The 18,354-nt window shown below is 21.6% G+C and overlaps 6 protein-coding genes across 6 annotated transcripts, besides 37 other annotated features; 2 read left to right on the top strand and 4 right to left on the bottom strand.

Moving 5' to 3' along the window:
* Positions 1-2,235: part of a repeat region that runs on past the window's edge.
* A 15-nt stretch (positions 2,236-2,250) lies between these two features.
* Positions 2,251-2,382: a microsatellite.
* Positions 2,383-2,384: 2 nt separating this feature from the next.
* Positions 2,385-2,465: a microsatellite.
* Positions 2,466-2,521: a microsatellite.
* Positions 2,522-2,539: 18 nt separating this feature from the next.
* Positions 2,540-2,660: a microsatellite.
* Positions 2,661-2,668: 8 nt separating this feature from the next.
* Positions 2,669-2,836: a microsatellite.
* Positions 2,801-2,951: a microsatellite.
* Positions 2,952-2,978: 27 nt separating this feature from the next.
* Positions 2,979-3,045: a microsatellite.
* Positions 3,046-3,152: 107 nt separating this feature from the next.
* Positions 3,153-3,187: a sequence feature (AT_rich).
* Positions 3,188-3,387: 200 nt separating this feature from the next.
* Positions 3,388-3,419: a sequence feature (AT_rich).
* A 58-nt stretch (positions 3,420-3,477) lies between these two features.
* EDI_238080 (uncharacterized protein) lies at positions 3,478-6,825 on the top strand (the record flags this gene model as incomplete). Its single annotated transcript, XM_001734557.1, has 1 exon — positions 3,478-6,825. The coding sequence occupies one exon, from the start codon at positions 3,478-3,480 to the stop codon at positions 6,823-6,825; it is 3,348 nt and encodes a 1,115-aa protein (XP_001734609.1).
* Positions 3,956-4,132: a microsatellite.
* Positions 4,173-4,352: a microsatellite.
* A 48-nt stretch (positions 6,826-6,873) lies between the features above and the next one.
* Positions 6,874-6,906: a sequence feature (AT_rich).
* Positions 6,907-6,970: 64 nt separating this feature from the next.
* Positions 6,971-7,107: a microsatellite.
* Positions 7,108-7,306: 199 nt separating this feature from the next.
* Positions 7,307-7,425: a microsatellite.
* Positions 7,426-8,050: 625 nt separating this feature from the next.
* Positions 8,051-8,143: a microsatellite.
* Positions 8,144-8,239: a repeat region.
* Positions 8,240-8,307: 68 nt separating this feature from the next.
* Positions 8,308-8,382: a sequence feature (AT_rich).
* A 17-nt stretch (positions 8,383-8,399) lies between these two features.
* EDI_238070 (uncharacterized protein) lies at positions 8,400-9,299 on the bottom strand (the record flags this gene model as incomplete). Its single annotated transcript, XM_001734556.1, has 1 exon — positions 8,400-9,299. The coding sequence occupies one exon, from the start codon at positions 9,297-9,299 to the stop codon at positions 8,400-8,402; it is 900 nt and encodes a 299-aa protein (XP_001734608.1).
* A 94-nt stretch (positions 9,300-9,393) lies between these two features.
* Positions 9,394-9,425: a sequence feature (AT_rich).
* A 5-nt stretch (positions 9,426-9,430) lies between these two features.
* EDI_238060 (splicing factor U2AF 23 kDa subunit, putative) lies at positions 9,431-10,114 on the bottom strand (the record flags this gene model as incomplete). Its single annotated transcript, XM_001734555.1, has 1 exon — positions 9,431-10,114. One exon carries the CDS (start codon positions 10,112-10,114, stop codon positions 9,431-9,433), a length of 684 nt encoding a protein of 227 aa, XP_001734607.1.
* A 17-nt stretch (positions 10,115-10,131) lies between these two features.
* Positions 10,132-10,274: a microsatellite.
* A 374-nt stretch (positions 10,275-10,648) lies between these two features.
* Positions 10,649-10,677: a sequence feature (AT_rich).
* Positions 10,678-11,444: 767 nt separating this feature from the next.
* Positions 11,445-11,487: a sequence feature (AT_rich).
* A 191-nt stretch (positions 11,488-11,678) lies between these two features.
* Positions 11,679-11,736: a sequence feature (AT_rich).
* A 219-nt stretch (positions 11,737-11,955) lies between these two features.
* Positions 11,956-11,991: a sequence feature (AT_rich).
* Positions 11,992-12,180: 189 nt separating this feature from the next.
* Positions 12,181-12,217: a sequence feature (AT_rich).
* A 104-nt stretch (positions 12,218-12,321) lies between these two features.
* On the top strand, positions 12,322-13,248 carry EDI_238050 (casein kinase, putative; the record flags this gene model as incomplete). Its single annotated transcript, XM_001734554.1, has 1 exon — positions 12,322-13,248. The coding sequence occupies one exon, from the start codon at positions 12,322-12,324 to the stop codon at positions 13,246-13,248; it is 927 nt and encodes a 308-aa protein (XP_001734606.1).
* Positions 13,014-13,038: a sequence feature (AT_rich).
* Positions 13,244-13,305: a sequence feature (AT_rich).
* Positions 13,306-13,339: 34 nt separating this feature from the next.
* EDI_238040 (uncharacterized protein) lies at positions 13,340-14,910 on the bottom strand (the record flags this gene model as incomplete). Its single annotated transcript, XM_001734553.1, has 3 exons — positions 13,340-14,329; positions 14,395-14,495; positions 14,565-14,910. The coding sequence occupies 3 exons, from the start codon at positions 14,908-14,910 to the stop codon at positions 13,340-13,342; spliced, it is 1,437 nt and encodes a 478-aa protein (XP_001734605.1).
* Positions 13,562-13,661: a sequence feature (AT_rich).
* Positions 14,345-14,389: a sequence feature (AT_rich).
* Positions 14,497-14,559: a sequence feature (AT_rich).
* Positions 14,641-14,663: a sequence feature (AT_rich).
* A 98-nt stretch (positions 14,911-15,008) lies between the features above and the next one.
* Positions 15,009-18,278, bottom strand: EDI_238030 (uncharacterized protein; the record flags this gene model as incomplete). Its single annotated transcript, XM_001734552.1, has 1 exon — positions 15,009-18,278. The coding sequence occupies one exon, from the start codon at positions 18,276-18,278 to the stop codon at positions 15,009-15,011; it is 3,270 nt and encodes a 1,089-aa protein (XP_001734604.1).
* Positions 15,882-15,919: a sequence feature (AT_rich).
* Positions 15,934-16,089: a microsatellite.
* Positions 16,124-16,203: a sequence feature (AT_rich).
* Positions 16,575-16,625: a sequence feature (AT_rich).
* Positions 18,090-18,114: a sequence feature (AT_rich).
* A 38-nt stretch (positions 18,279-18,316) lies between the features above and the next one.
* Positions 18,317-18,354: part of a sequence feature (AT_rich) that runs on past the window's edge.

Here is an 18,354-nt window from a genome sequence, read left to right as displayed (position 1 = left end):
ATTTTCTTATTAGAATCAAACATGATTTTATTTGTATTGATTCTGACCCTTTCATTCTTATTAAATTTAATTCTTTCTTTAATCATCCATCATATATTTTATGTACTTTATTCATTCTTGTGATTTAATTTTAATTTCATCTGCATCTTGTTCATTTAATCTCATGATGCATTTTATTCTGTACCATTCCATTGATTAGATCTTCTAGTCTATTTATTTTCTTTATGATTTCTTTTACTTCATCAAATTTATCTCCTATAAATTTATTTTAGAGATAGTAATGCATACACATTGAAATCCTTTTCATATCTTCTTGCAGATTTTCTATTCTCCTGACCATACCCATTTATTATTAATTTCTCTAATTAATTTATCTGATTCTTTCCTTTTCCAGTAGTAATTAATATTTACACATTTATCTATTTTCATTTCTTTAACTTGAGCGATGATAGAGTTAAGGTATTCATCATCAATATCAGTAGAGTTATTTTTTATGATAATGTTTTTTATTATTGGATTACACTCTACTTTCCCTTCTATGATTGAGTTCACTTTCATTTTAATATATCTTTTAGTTGTTTCTTTTATTCTATGTGACTTTTTAATATTATTAATGTATTCTTTATCATTATTTACATTATTATTTATTACTTTTATTATGCTTTCTATTTGTTCCCATCTTAATTTCTTATTTAATTTCTTATTTAACAAATTAGTTCAAAACAATACAACACATCAATTAAAATTCTATTTGTTTGATTTGTTGTGTTTTCTTCTCTCTTGACTGATGATCATTTCTTGTTTTTTGATACTCAGTGTTTTGCTCTCTTCTTCTTCTATTTCCAGAATTGTATTTTTCATAGGGGTAGTTTTGTTCATTTGTATTGTCCATGATGATGATATTCTCAATATTGGTTGTGTATTTATCACTAGAGTCATTGTTTTCTTCTTCTCCAGTTCCTTCTGGGATAAAAAATTTTCGATATTTTCTTGTTGTTTTGATATTAATTGTTTTTGTTCTTCATTTTCTCTTTGTGTATGGTCTAATTCTTCTTTTGTTTTTTCTGCAATCTCATAGTTTTGAATCGCACTTTTTTGATATACAGAGATTTGATTTTATTTATCTCTTATGTTTTTCTCTAGCAGCTTAGCACTCTTCTCCAGCTCGTCAGCCCTCTTCTTCTCCAGCTTAGCACTCTTCTCCAGCGCCTCAGCCCTCTTCTTCTCCAGCTCAGCACCCTTAAGGAATTCGTCCTTCTCTTTCTTCAGCCTCTCATAGCTAGCTCGGAGTGTTCGGATGGTTTCATCCTTACCTCCTACTTCTATGATCCTTCTACCATTTGCTTCATTAATTTTTCCCTGTAATGTATTATTTTCCTCTTTTAATTTAGAGTTTTCTTTTCTTATTTCATTATATGGGTTTGAATATTGTTTATTTGTGTTTTCATCTTTTTTATTTCTTCTTCAAACTCTTTCCTGACTGTTTCTCGTGTTTTTTGAATCATTTCATCTGAAATGGTTCGTTCTTCTTCCATCTTTTTTGTTTGAAGTTCTTTAATAGTTTCTTCTAATTCTTTAATTTTATTTTGAAGTGTGTTGATTTCTTATTGTTATACTCTTCTTCCATTTTCTCTTCTTTATCTTGTGTTTTCTCTTTATTTTCTTTTTCATTTATTATTCTTGCAGCTTTACATCTATCATTCATTTCTTTGATTGGATTTTTGTTTTTGATTCCTTCTTCGATTGTTTTAATATCTTCACTTGTCCAATCTTTTGTTTTATCTTTGAATTCTTCTTTGATTTTCTCTAGTGTTTTCTTCTTTCTTATTGAATATACTTCTTGGAGAATATTATACCATTTCTTTTCTTTACCTTCATACTTTTTAAGTAATTCTTCGTATTCTCCTTTTTCCCATTTTCTTGTTATTCTTTTAATTCTCTTTTGAATTTCTTTTGCTGTCAACCATTTAGGTTTCTTGTTTGTATAATGTTTATTATCATTATATTTGCCTTGTTTCTTATTCGTTTTTCTTTGTGTTCTTCTTTTTCTAAACCCTTTTTTCCTGTTATTTCTTTTATCATAATTATTATGCATTTTATTGCTATTGAAGTCCTTTCTTTTCTTTGAACTTGAATACCTGTGTCTTGTTTGATTTTCTTTACAAGACCCTATGGTATTACTCAATAGCCATGGCAACAAAATTTGTTGTATATTCTGCATTGATAAAAGGATCTGAATAAAAGAAATATATATAATAAATAAAAATAATAAAAAATAGATAGAAAAAGAAATAAAAAAATAAAATATAATAAACATAAAATAATAAAAGAATAATAAGAAAAGATAAAATAAATAATAAAAATAAATAAATAATAAAATAATAAACATAATATTTATATTAATAAAATATTAATTAATATAATTAATAAAATCAAATATAACATATATAAATGATAAATATGATAAATAAGAATAAAATAAACACAAAAATAAGAAATAAAATAAATACAAAAATACAAAAACAATTATATTCGACAAAAAATAAAATAATATAAAAAAGAAGAGAAAAGAAGAAAAAGATAATATAATTAATTATAAATATTATATGATTAATATATAATTGTAATAAATAATAAATAATAAATTCATATGATATAGATAGAAGATATAAAAATTAAATAAATAATAATAAATGATAAAGAAATAATAAGAGAAATGATATAATAATAAATAAAATATATAAAAGAAATAATAAATAAAATCAATATAAATAATAATAAATATAAAGAGAAAGAAGATATAAAATATAAAAATATAATCAAAATAAAAATAAAATAAAGAAATATATTAATATATAATAAAATATATATAAATAAAAATATATTCATATATAAAATAAAATATAAATAATAAGAATATAAAACTAATAAAATATGATAAATATAAAATATATAGATAAAATGATGATATATATAATATAAGAATAAAAATAAATATAAAAATAAAATACATAAATAACATAATAATAACATAATAATAAAAATGTATACATACATTGAATCAAATATCATTTCTGAATTATTTTTATTTCAGAACAATTTACCATAAAATGATATAAAATATAAACAAACATAAATGATTATAGAATGAGTATTTAATTTACATTTTTATTTTTTATTTTTTTTAGGAGCAAAATAATAAAAACTATTATTTTATTGATGTAAAATATTTTGCCCTTTTCTTTTTGGGGTTTTTTATTTAGATGCATTATTTCTTTGCTTATTTTGGTTCCCGTTAGTGTCATGTTTAGTTTTCTTAACAAGAATAAAGAACATTGCACAATATTTATAATAATAAAACTTGTTTTGTTTGAATTGAAAAACAACTATTAAATAAAAATAACAAAAATAATAAAAAAGAATGTTTTCGAATTAAAATTTAAGTTACAGTTTAATGAACTTAAAAATAAATAAAAGATGAAACCAAGAATGATAACAATGATAATTGATATTGAATATGATGACATGGATGTGTATTTGTATGATGGAAATGAATATGAAAGAATTGATAGAATGAAATATTTAAAAGAAGAAGAAAAGAAAATAATTGAAGAAATCATTTCCAATGATAAGAAGAATGTGAAAATTAGAAAAGAAAATATTAAAGGAGTAGAAATGATGATTAAACCAGAAAGTAAATTATCAATGATATTCAATAATATTAAGAAAGAAGTAGAAAAGAAAGGAGAAAATGAAAGAACAATCATTTGTATTCCTAATGGAACAAGTCAAGGAAATGAAAGAAGAATAGAAAATTCAACAAAACTAGGAAGATTAAACAATGTACAAATCATACGGAAATATCATATAATTGAAAGAATACTTTTAGAAGAATATAACATAGAAACACCAATTCTTATCATAGAAAATACAGAAATAACATATGGAAATATTAAAAAAGAAAAAGATAAGATAAAAATAAGAATAATAAATACTATAAGAACAAACAATACAACAGAAGAAAATAAAGAAATCAATAAAATAATAACAGAAGAAAAAGAAGAGAAAGGGATAATAATAAATAATAAAATTAAAAAAGGAAATAAAGAAGAAAACAAAATAAACACAAAAAGATGGAGATATAAAGAAATCAACGAAGAAACATATATTAAAACAATAATAGAAATGATAGAACAAGAAGAAGAATATTCAGAATATTCATCAGAAAGAGAAATGATAATAAATATCAAAAGAATAATATACAATAATAAAATCAATAAAGGAATAATTGGAAAAAGAAGAATAGGGCATAATTCAATAATGATAACATCAAAATATTTTAATGATATTAAAGATTTTATTAATTTAGAAATAGGAATTAAAAGATTTCAAAGAAATATGGAACGATTTCATTTTAATCCAATTCCATTAAATGAATATTCAAGAAGATTCTTTCCTAATATTGAAACATTTCATATTTATAATAAAAATGATAAAACATTTGATGATGGAAGAATATTTAAAACAATAATATGGTATACAGTAGATTATTCAACATATTTATTCGAAAAAGAACAAGGAAATATCTGTAAAAATATAGAATATACACAATATGATAGAAATAAATATGGCAATATAATACCACCAGAAGTTAAATCACTTGGATATGAATGTTTTTATGAATGTGATTCATTAAAATCAGTTAATATTCCAACAACAATTACATCACTGGGAAATTATTGTTTCAGTAAACGTGAGTATTTAACAGCGATAAACATTCCAACATCAGTTAAAGAAATAGGAAATAATTGTTTTTATGAATGCAAATCATTAACATCAATTAATATACCTCCATCTGTTAGTGAATTAAAAAAAGAATGTTTTAGTGGTTGTGAGGCATTAAGAACAATTACTATACCTACATCAGTTATTGAGTTAGGAATAGGTTGTTTTAAAAGATGTTCATCGATAATGTCAATTAATATACCATCACCAGTTAGTAAAATAGGAAATGAGTGTTTTTATAATTGTAATTCATTAACAAATATTATTATACCTACATCAGTTACTAAATTAGGAGATATTTGTTTTGAGCATTGTATCTCATTAAGTAATATTACTATACCAACATCAATTGTAGAAATAGAACGTGGTTGTTTTAGTTGGTGTTTATCATTAACATCAATTAATATACCATCATCAGTCAGTAAAATAGGAGATGAGTGTTTTAAAGGATGTTCATCATTAACTTACATAGATATTCCAACTTCTATTACATCATTTGGTAATAATATTTTTGATGGATGTATTTCATTAAGTAGTATCAATAATCAATTAACAACAATTTCATTAACCAATTATCATTTCAATGAATATAAACAGATAACTAGTATTACCATTCCAACAACAATTAGTAAATTAGAAGCAAACCACTTTTCAGAATATCTTTTATTAAAAGAAGTTAAAATTCCAACAACAGTCACATCATTAGGAGAACATTGTTTTTCTAAATGTGCATTATTAGAAACAATTAATTTACCAACAACAATAAGTGAATTAAGCTGTAATTGTTTTTATAAATGTGTGTCATTAAAATCAATTAACATACCATCGTCAGTTAGTAAATTAGGATATGAATGTTTTGATAGTTGTATATCATTAACTGATATTAATATTCTATCAAATATTAAAGAAATTGAAAGTCTATGTTTTTGTAGATGTTATTCATTAAGTAATATTATTATACCTTCATCAATTAGTAAATTAGGAGATGGATGTTTTTATAAATGTTCTTCATTGGAATACATTAATATACCAACAACAATTACATCAGTAGGTATTAATTGTTTTTATGGATGTTCAAGATTACCATCTATTACAATTCCATCAACAATTAATAAAATGGGACATTTATGTTTTTACAATTGTTTATCATTAACATCCATTAATATAGTTAATATAAAATTCATAAGTAAAGATAGAATATTTATTAATGAACCAGCACTAGTTAGTATTCAAATACCAGAAAATTTACATAAGATTAATAATAATAATAAAGTTTATCAACAACAAGATATTAATGAATTTATTATTCCGTTAACAATTAATGAATTAGATGATGATTGTTTTTATAAATGTTTATTGTTAACAACACTTCATATTCCAAGAACAGTTACTAAAATAGGTGATGAATGTTTTAAAGAATGTTCATCATTAATATCAATTAACATACCATCATCTGTTAGTAAAATAGGAAAATCATGTTTTTATGAATGCATATCATTAACATCATTTAACATCCAATCATCAGTTAGTGAAATACAAGATGAATGCTTTTACAACTGCACATCATTAACATCAATTAACATACCCTCATCAATTACTAAATTAGGAGATGGTTGTTTTTATGGTTGTTCATCACTAACATCTATTAACTTACCATCTTCAGTTAGTGAAATAGGAAATTATTGTTTTTGTTATTGTGACTCACTAACAACAATTAATTTATCATCATCAATTACTAAATTAGGAAATAGTTGTTTTTGTCAATGTACATCATTAAAATCAATTAATATACCATCATCAGTTAATGAATTTGGAAATAGTTGTTTTTATAAATGTATATCATTACAATCAATTAATATACCATCTTCAGTTAGTAAAATAGATGATGGTTGCTTTAGTGAATGTACTTCATTAACTAATATCAATATACCAACATCAATTACATCATTTGGGACATCTTGTTTCTTTAACTGTGGTTGTGATGAAGAATTAAAATATAATACGAGAATTCCAAGAGAATGTTTTGAGAAAGAAGATTAGTAATAATAAAATAACAGAGTAAAAGAGATGAAAAGAACAAATCAAATGATATATTAATTATAATATATTATTCTATTTTATCGTTTCATTAAACATTTCATTTTTATTGAGATAATGAAAAATGGATAATAAAAGAGTGTGTATTATTAATAAATGATATTAAAATGAAAGAGTGAAATTATTTATTCATTAATCAATATTTATTAATTTTATTTTAATAATTGAATAACTAAACATTAATAAAATACTTATTATAACTATTAAACAATCATTTTATTCATTTAGAATTAAATTTAAATCAGAAACAAAGAATATAAATTATATATAAATGTGTATGATTTATAAAAATGAGAAAAGAATATCAAATAAAAAAAATAAAGATGAAACTGAACGAATTTATTGTAAAAGTTTCAATGAAATATTGAAAATTTAAAACAATATAAGAGAATGAAATAAGGAATATAAATGAACACTTTCATATTTTTTATTGTTTTATTTCTATTCTATTAATTGAAAATTTAGTTTAAATAATGTTTATTTTCATTATTTCTTATTTTTCTTTTATTGTTGTTAGTTAATGTCTTTCTTTATATTAATTTTAACAAAGATGATATGATTAATGGTTATTGTTTATTCTTTATATATGCTGTATATCTTTCTTTAGTATCAATGTACATACGAATATTTGAATTTTATTTCATCTATCTTTATTGTTTATAATCTTCTTATTAGTAAGTTATTTTATGCTTTTTAATACTGAATCAATTTGTTTTCATTAACTCTTTTTAATATCCTTTAATATCTGATTTACATCTACATAGTAATTATAGTTAACTACCTGTCTAACTTCTCTTTGTAACTTTATTGTGATAAGATAACTGTAAATGAATCAAAATTTTATCATATATTTCTTTGATTCTATAATTTTGATAATAAATAACATAATTAATTGTTCTTATTGAGTAGATTGAATGGTTTATTATCTAAATTCAAAAGGAATAAAGAATGATTGTAATGACATCTAAAATGTTGTGATTACTCAGATTCACATTCATATGATGACACGAAAATAACTATTTTAACATCATTTTATGTATAACTGTTATATATCTGTTAATGATTTACTGAAATTTAACATAAGATCTTGATAAAATTAATAAGGAGAATTGAAAATAATAGTTTGGTTGATAAAATTGTTTCAAAGAAGTGAAATTAATGATTAATTAGAAATAAAAAAAATAAAAAGTTTTGTAACAATATAATGAAAAAAAAACAATTAAAAGATAAATAAAGAGAGAAAGAATAAAAAAAAGAAAAAAAAAATATAAAAAATAGATATATCCACAATTGGATTTTCTTCATATTGAGAAGTGATTGTTTCAGTTTCTTCAATACGCTCTATTTCTACAATAAATAAAGAGAGAAAGAATAATTAAAGAAAATAAAAAGAATCAACATTATTGTGGAATATATACCAAATTCTTATTATTTAAGTATTGAAAAAAAAAAAGAAATAAAAAATATTATTTTTTTTAAAATTAAACAAAAAAATTAAAAGGAATGGTAAAATACAATTAAAGAATTAATGTTAAATATGAAGGGGATTGAATAAAATCATTCATTCCTAATGCTTTTAATTGTTTAGGTAATAATAATTGTTTAGAAAATAAAGGTAAAGGAGTTGGTTGAGCAATAGAATTAGAAAGTAATAAGAGATTATTCATGTTATGTTGTAATAATAAAAATATTTCAGCTTGAATAGGAGTATTATTTTCTAATGCAAGTTCAATCATTTTTAAATAATTTTCATTTTCTTGAATAATAGAAATAACTTGATTTAAATCAATTTGATTTTCAGTTTTTTCTGTTGATACACTATGCATATCTATTGACATAGATCCAATATTTGGAGAAACAGATGTAACTCTTGGAGAAGCTTGATCACTTTCATGATTTGAACTTAAACAAGCAAGTTGTTGATTTATAATAATAGGTTGATATGAATGACTTAATCCAGTTTTAAGAATTGTTCCAGGTTTAAAAAGATCTCTTGACATAGATCTTCTTCTTTGACGTTGAATTGATTGTATATCACTTCCTTCATAAGCAGAATAATGTCTATGTTTAGATTTTTTCTTTTTTTGAATTTCAGAAACTTTCATAGTACTTGGTAATGTAACTTGTGTTTCTATTTTTCCTTCTTTTCTCTTATACATTTCATAAGGAATTTTTTCTGAATCAGGTAATAATGTCCAATTTGCTCTTGTAGTAATTTGTTGAATAGTTCTTCCATTTAATAGACCTACAAGTCTTAGAATAGTACTAATATTATTCCCTTCACTTTTTAACTTTTCTTCAAGTATTTTTTGTTCATATTCATTCCATTCCTTTTCTCCATCTTCATTTAAAACAAGATTTTTTGGATCATTTGGCATTTTAATAGCAGGTATTAGATGAACTACCTTAGCATTCATTCGTTTGGATATTAAAAAGAAATAAGTATCTTTTCTAGATCTTTTTTTTTCTTTCTTTTCATTATTTTTGTTCTAATTAACTTGTCAATAAACCATAATTTTTATTATAATTAAAAATATTTAATTCTCAATCAATGATTATCATTTTCAAATCTACTTCTTAAATCTGGTTCTATTCTTGTTATTGTTATATCTGAATGTTGTGGAATATCTTCTCTCAATTGAAATTCATTTTTAATACGTTTTTGTCTTAATGGTTGTCGTTCAAAAAGTTTTCGTTGAAGACTATGATTTGGTTCAATTACATGAAGAAAATTACAGAATCCATGTCTATCACATTCTCCACATTCATATTGTTTACAACGTGCTTCTTTAAAGTCAGTAACATGAGAATAACTTGGTTGTATCATTCTTCCTGCATAATATCGTGCAAGAAGAAATTTCATTGCTTCTGATGCATTCTTTTCATCTCTAAATCTTACATATACATTTCCTGTCATATGTTCACTTAAATTTCCACAAACAAGCATTTCATCAACTTCTCCATGTTTAGCTAATTCATTGAAAATGTCTTCATAAAAAATATTAAAATCCTTTTTTATTTTTTTCTTTTCTTCTTCTGTCATTGAATTTTCTTCTTTGTGAATATATGGATTATCATATAAATGTGTTAATAATATTGTTCTTGATATTTCAGGTTGAAAGTGATTTCTTGTACAACTATCACCATGTCTACATGCTCCAATTTTGAAGAAAAATGCACAATTAACTTTATCTTTTTCAGTACCATGAATACTAGCAAGGTCTTGTGCCATTGAAAATAAACAATTACTTATTTCTTTTTTTGAGTTTTTTTTTGTTTTATCTTTTTTTTGATTTTTTTTTATCATTATCTATTTGAATTCTTCTTTCATTTTGAATTATCTTTTTATCTCAACTGTAGTATAGTGTTTTGTTTATGTTTTTTTTTTGATTAATTTCTCAAGAGATTAGTTTTAATTTCATGTTTTTAAATAGTTAATTATTATTCTTTTAGTTTAACTAATTTTTCATTTCACTAACTTATTAGATATATTGTAATATCACATATCAATGAAATGGTATATACAGTAAATTTAAATAGAGTCTAAATTAGATAGATGAAACGAAATTCTTTGTTGTTTCTAGAAATAATGAGAAAAAAGTAAAATTTCATCAATATTATTTTTGGTAATCCTTGAATATATTTAAAACAAATTATTCTTAATTATTAGAACTGTACCAATCTCATAGAATAATACATCATTTGTTTTGTATTTCAAGTTAAACAAAACTTGTTTTGTATGTTATTTTGACATAGTAATACAATCTTTAATATGATTTATTAAAAATTAATAAACAATGTTAGTATTACATTGATAAATGTGAGTATTGAATATACATGATATATTTAACAGTATCAATGTTTAAATGATGAATGAGTGATGTCTTTTTTTTTACAATTAATAACAAATGGTGTTAATTTGTTTTCTTGAATGAAAGAGACTTTGATTGTTGAGAAAGTGGTGATGATCTTTTCATAAAAATGATTAGTAGAAGATACAGAAGTAATAAAGTATTTAATTCTTTCATTACTACACAGATCCAATAAAATAACTACCATTGAAAGAAATAAATAAAAACCATTTATTTAATCTTAACAAATAAATAATTCTTTTAAAACAAATAATAGCCAATAAATTATTCCTTTGAAATTCTTATTAAAACCTTACTTTTTAGTTTGTTTTAATCATGAATACTCTTTTAAATATAAAATAGTCATTGTATTTGAGTAAGCATAAAAATAATCCATGATTGTCAACTATTATACTACAAGTAATAACATTCAAGTTATCATGTTAATCTCTATGAATTATGTTTATGAAAACAAGTCATAATTCAATAATACGTTAATTGTTATGTGAAATGGATTTATATATGTTTTTATCTAGTATTTGAAATATTCTACCGATTGTTAATTGACTAAATACTGGAGAAGAAATATCTCATTTCTTTACCACAAAACATAATTCATATTCAAATAAACAAAAGAAATAAATGGTTAAATCATAAAACCTTCAACCAAAGAATTAAGAATAAATGAACTTTTCATTCATTCAGAAACTCATAATTATAAAAAATGAAATAAAATAAAAATGTTAATATTTAAGCATAACTATCATTTTAAATCATACTATTTCTATTATTTATACTATTAAAAACATAAGACTGTTTGACTATGCAAATGAATTATCAAAATAGAATGATATAAAAGCAAGAAATCACTTATATCTTATCTCTAAAACTTTATTACAGGAAAAATAAAATGATTAACAATTTAACAATAACTCTTAAAAGTAGTAATAATAATAAAATGGTTTATAATATTTTCAAATTCTTTAATTAATATTCAATATTTGGTTATTGAATTATTTTGTTTCTTCACATTAAAGAAGTTTATTAGAATAAAAGAAGACTTGTAATAGAACTTACTAGAAAATAAACAATACAATATTAGAATATTGAAATATAACAAAAAACATTAATACCTCTTTCGAATCATTTATGTCTTTCTTTTTAGTAAGTATTTGTTTTTATGTTTTTTGAAATAATTGTAGTAACCAATAAAGAGTATATCAATATAAAGAATAATAGTTTAAATATAATTATTATTCTATGTTCCAATTTACAGAGGTATGAATTAAAGAAAAACAAAAACATCTTGATTGATTTACATTCCAATACTAAACTTGAATGGTAATACTTATGTGTCGAATGTATTTGAAATAACTATGGATAGTTCAAGAAAGACTTATCTTATGAGAGAATAAGTAAATGTTAATGTTCTGATAATAGAAGAGTGTAATATTAAATAAATTATTAATCACTATTTTTTTAATGACAAAAAAAAAATGGAGAGAATAGATTGAGATTATTAAGATGATAAGTTATAGAAAGACAAGATAAAGAAGAGTATTTAAAGAGAAAAAGAGGAATAAGAAGAATGACAGAATTTATGTTTGTTGTTGCAAATAAATATAAATTGGAAAAAAAATTAGGGAGTGGATCATTTGGGGATGTATATCTAGGAACTGATGTAGAACTTCACAAAGAAGTTGCTATTAAACTAGAATTACTGAAATGTAAACATCCACAATTAAAAGATGAATTTGAACTTTATCAAAAATTAACAGGAGATGAAAAAGAAGAACATGAAGGAATTTCAGGAATTTATTATTTTGGACAAGAAGGAGATTTTAATGTATTAGTTATGGATTATCTAGGACCATCATTAGAAGATTTGTTTAATTATTGTGGAAGAAGATTTAGTTTAAAAACAGTTCTTATGTTACTTAATCAAATGTTAAAAAGATTACAATTTGTTCATTCTAAAGGATGGATTCATAGAGATATTAAACCAGATAATTTTATTATGGGAAATGGAGAACAATCTCATGTATGTTATTTGATTGATTTTGGGCTTAGTCAAAGATATCTAAAACAAAATAAAGAACATATTCCATATTCTGAAGATAAATCATTAACTGGAACAGCTAGATATGCATCATTAAATAATCATTTAGGAATAGAACAAAGTAGAAGAGATGACATGGAAAGTCTTGCTTATTCAATTATTTATTTACTTAAAGGAACTCTTCCATGGCAAGGATTACATGTTGGTAAAGGAGAAAATAGATATAATAAAATTTATTTAAAAAAAGTTGAAATTCCTGTTAATCAGTTATGTGAAAATCTTCCTTCTGAATTTGGTTCATTTCTTTCATATTGTCGAAACTTAAAATTTGATGAAGAGCCAAAATATGACTTTTGGAGACATATTTTTCAACAAGTTGCACAAAACAATTCTATTATATTTGATTATGAATATGATTGGGTTATTAAAAGGAAAACAGAAAAAGAATTTGTTTAAAATAATTAATAACCAAAAAATAAATTCTCTAAAACAATTTATTTTTAATATTAATTTGGTTGAACCAAATATAAATATAATGGAATTTAAATTATAATTCAAATTCATCTGAATTAAAATTATAAAGATGTTCAATTCTAAGAATATCTTCTGCTAAATTAACAATTTCAGTATTATTTGATGTAATAAATGAATCTACTTGTTCAAAAATATTTCTTTCATTTAATTTTGAAATAATTTGAATATTTTGAGAAGAAACTAAAATAAGAATTATTTCTAAAAGATGATAAATTTCATTTGATTCTTCTAATTGAATAAATAATATTTCAAATATATCAAAAAAATTATCAGTATTAATTAATGTAATAATAAATTGTGGAATATTTGAAATAATTGTTATAATTAAATATATTGTTGAAAATGCTTCTTTACAAATATTAATTGATTGATTAAAAATACATAAAATTATTGATGAAATAATTTTACTTGGAATTAATATTAAAAGAAAAGAATATGCTTCTTTTTTATCTAATTCACAAACAGTAACAAATAAATTTTCTACTATCCATAAATATGTTCTAATTAATGTTTCATCTACTAATAAATTTAAATGTATATTTGATTTTGATGTTTTTATTTTTAATGAATCACAAATCATTGTAGCATAATAAAAAAGTATTTCTATTGTTGGTTTAATAAATAAAGAAATTAAAAATGGATGTTCTGTTGCAAAAATAGTCCCTATACATTGAAAACAAACTAATGAAGTTGTTGCTTGACTAATAATAATTTGAAGATTAGAAATAATCTTTTTATCAATCGTTTCATTTGACATACTTAAAAGTAATCTAGTACAAATAATCCCTTCATCAACTACTTTAAATTTTTTAATTAATGGAATAAGTTGACATACTTTATTAATTGAAATAAATGGTCTTCCTTTGAGAAGTGTTTCAATTAAATATCCAACACTATTATTAATTATATCTTTTGCTAAAATTATTTCAATTAATTTAGTACGAATAACTTCATCTCTTAATTGGATATCATCATTAATCATATTAGATAAACAATTCAATGACTATATTTCTTAATCTTTAATTACTTTTTTTTTTTAATTTACAAAAAAAAGTTATAAAAACAAACAGTATTATAAGTATCTTCATTCTGATTAGGAAGAAATTCAATAATAAGAAAATGAATTCCAAATTTTTTCATAATTTCTATAGTGTTTTTATCTTGAGAAACTATATATTAATTCTATTTTTTTTTGAATATTACTAATAACTTCTGATAATAATTAAATAATAACAAACAATGATAATACATTTGAATAATTTGACATTTTATAGAATTGACATTATTTTCTTTAATAAGATTTATTGAATCTTGAATAATTTTATTAATATTTAATTGTTGTTTAATGTGTTCATTTTGAAAACATTGAATTATCTGTTGGATTATTGTTATTTCATCATTCCCATTATCTCCACTATAATTTAATCCTAATTCACCAATATTTCTATCAGTAATAATACACTCATCTTCTACAACTCTTTTTCTTTTGAGTAATGAAGCCCTTTTATTCATTCTAAGAGTATTAATACTTAATTCTCTTGTTTTACAACATTCAGCTAACGAATCACTTTTTTTTCTGAACATCTGAAAAAAAAAAAAAAGAAACTTTTTTTTCAAATTTAGTTTTTAATCTTCTTTTTTGGTTTAAAAACCATTTATTTAAAATAAATAACAAAACTAAATTACTTTTTGTCTAATAGTCTTAATCTGATTGAATAAAACTCTGCTAATGAAGGGATTTCTAGATCATTTAATAATATTGAAATATACTTTTCATAAACCACATAACATAATTCTCTAAATGTTTTAACATTAATTGAGGATTGAAATATAATTGTTTTTAAATTAATTTCAATTTGTTCATCAAGATTTATTATATTTTCTGCTAATAATACATTAACTAATAATGCACTTAATTCAATATAATTTCCTTTTAACAAAATTCTAATTGCATCAATAAATCCACCTATTTTCATTAAATTAATTGCTGCAGGAATATAATATCCTTTTCCTAATTGTTGAACAACATAAGGAATATAAATTGAAGGTACTGTTTTATCTAATGGTAATAATAATGTTGATGCATAAGCTGCTTGAAAAACTTTTCCTGTTTGAATCATTAATTGACAAGCTGATTGATAATTTCCTATATTTTCTAAAAGATGAATTGCTTCTTCTTCATGTCTAATATTTAATAATTCATCAATAACATCATTTAATGTATTTTCTAATAATTCAGGATGAGTTGTAGATGCAAAAAGAATTGCACATAATCCATATTCTATTTTTTGTGTTTTTTTTAACATATTAAGATATTTATTAATCATAGAACAATCAGTACTAAAGACTAATTCTAATTCATTTAATTTACTAGTTTTTTCAATATCATTTATTTCTTCATCTTCTTGTATTGTAATTTCATATTTTTCTAATCTTAATTTTTCTGTTTCATTAATTAATTTAGTATCAACAAATAATTCAGGATATAATCCATATGGTGGTGGTACAATTTCTTTAATTTGTGGTATAATTCGTTTATTAACTTTTATACTATCATTTAAAATTAATTTATTATTTTTTTGAATAATATTTTGATATTGTTCATTATTATTTCTTTGTTTTATTTGTTTAATATATTTATTTGTTAATTTCCAAAATTCATTAAATTGTGAATATTTTAATAATTCTGTAATTTCAATATATTGTTCTACTAATGATATTTCTTTTTTATTAATTATATTTAAATATTTATTATATTCATTTTTCATAATAATTGTTTTTATCCATATTCCTGAACAAATTTTTTGTTTATCATTTTCATTTTTAATAAAATTATCAATATTTATTTGATATTTATTAATTATATTATAAATTATTGTTTCTTCTATAAATCCATGTAACATAATACTCATTACTTTTCTAAATATTTTAGATGGAAGAAGATGTATTGGTGTTGTTTGAGAATTATCTTTTATTTCTATTTTTTCTTCTTCTGGAGAATAAATCATAATTTGTTTTACATGAGTTAAAACAACAGGTATATCTCCTTTAACCCAACACATATCAATAACTTTAATTCTTCTTTGTTGTAAAAATACATTAAAATCATTATTTAAATGATTAGTTAAATAATCATAAATAAAACAATTTTGATTTTGTGTAATAATTCCAATCTTTTTTGTTTCTTTTTTTAAACATGGAATAATATTAATAATCTTTTCTTGAATTGGAGAACATTTATCAATTTCATTAATTTTATTATTTTGAAGTTGATTAATTTTAACATTATAAATAATATTCTTACTATCAACAAAAATAAATGAATTCTCTAAAAATTTTGAAAGAACACGTATTTTTGATGAATGAGTATATATTTTTTCATTTATTACTTTTCCTTTAATATATCTAATAATTAATATATCTTTATCATTTGAACATAAAAATGAACATTCATTTAATTTATCTTGAATTGGAACAATAGATTGAATTTGAATATTAATTTGTACTGGTTCTAATTTATATAATTCATTTTTATTTTCCCAAAATTGAATTATATTAGTATATACAAAAACAATTATTAATCCATTTGAAGAAAATATTACTTTTTTAATTTCTTCTTTAGATATTGTAAGAGAACTTAAATAAGAATAACTCTTTTCTTTTTTCTCAGGAAATCTCATAATTCTATTTTCATTAAATCCAGGAGAATATTCACTTTTATTTCTTTTTTCAATTCCATAAAGAATAATTGTTTCATTTAAACAACTTATCCCTTTAATTGGACATGCAATATTAGGTGCTTTCATATTAGTTAATTTTTGATTATCAATATCCATTAAATATGTATCTCCACTTTCTGTCCCAATACATAAATTTGTTTGATTATAAGGAACTAATACAGTTGCTTGACATGAAAAAGAACAATCAGAAAATGTAATATTAAAATCAGTTCCATCATTACGAAGAATACTAATTGATCCATTTTGTAATTGAATACAAATATCATTATTAATTGGATTTCTTATTAAATGAAATATTGGTGGTAATTTCTTTAATGTATTATTAATTGTTGTTATTTTATTAAATAAAAGTTCATTTACATTAATTTGATATTGTTCTATATATCCATCTATATTAAATATACTTAATTTACTTTCATCTATAGAAAAACTGAATATAGATGGTGTTTGTGTTAATAAAATAGAACCAATAGTATTTGTTAATACAGTATCAAATATAACTAATTCTGATGATGTTAAAAGTATTAATTTTTGTGGTATTTTAGAATAATAAATAGATTTAATAATAGTAATATCTCCTGATTTAACATTTGATGGACAAGTATATATTTCAACAACTGTCATTTGTTTTGTTGAAATAATAAAAACTTCATACATTGTACAAATACAAATTTCATCAGGATCAAATGGATTTTGTTCAAAAGATATTGGACTTATAATAGAATTACTTTCAATATATTTAATTGCTTCTCCTGTTATACAATCATAAAATATTATTGTTCCATTTTCAAATAATGAAATAAAAATATTTGTTGCATTTTTATGCCATCTTAAACATTTAACAGGTGAATTACTAAAATTACTAAATGAAATTATTGGTGTATTATTAAAATAATCCCATAATATAATATTTCCTGCTGTATCTCCACTAATTAATTGAATATTTCTTTTATTATATGGTATTTCAAATGGATAATTATCTTGAAACTTAATTGCTGTAATATCTTCAATATGATGATTTAGTATATTAATAATAATAAAATTAAAACTATCCATCACAATCACATTTGTTCTTGATCCAAATGCAATAACACCATAATTCCAATCAATTGCTCCTTTATTATTTTCATTTAATGTTTTAATTCTTTGTGGATTTTTTTTTTCTTTATTACTACCAAATGAAACATTAAAAACATTAGCAAAACGTGACATTATCTCTTTGTATTTCAAACTCTTTTTAAGTTCACTTCTTTTTATTAAACTATTTTCTTAAAAAAATAAAAAAATA

Source organism: Entamoeba dispar, genomic scaffold (assembly GCF_000209125.1).
Source record: "Entamoeba dispar SAW760 scf_1105229458393 genomic scaffold, whole genome shotgun sequence".
NCBI classification, from domain to species: Eukaryota; Evosea; order Mastigamoebida; family Endamoebidae; genus Entamoeba; species Entamoeba dispar.
This window is presented reverse-complemented; position numbering and strand designations above follow the sequence as displayed.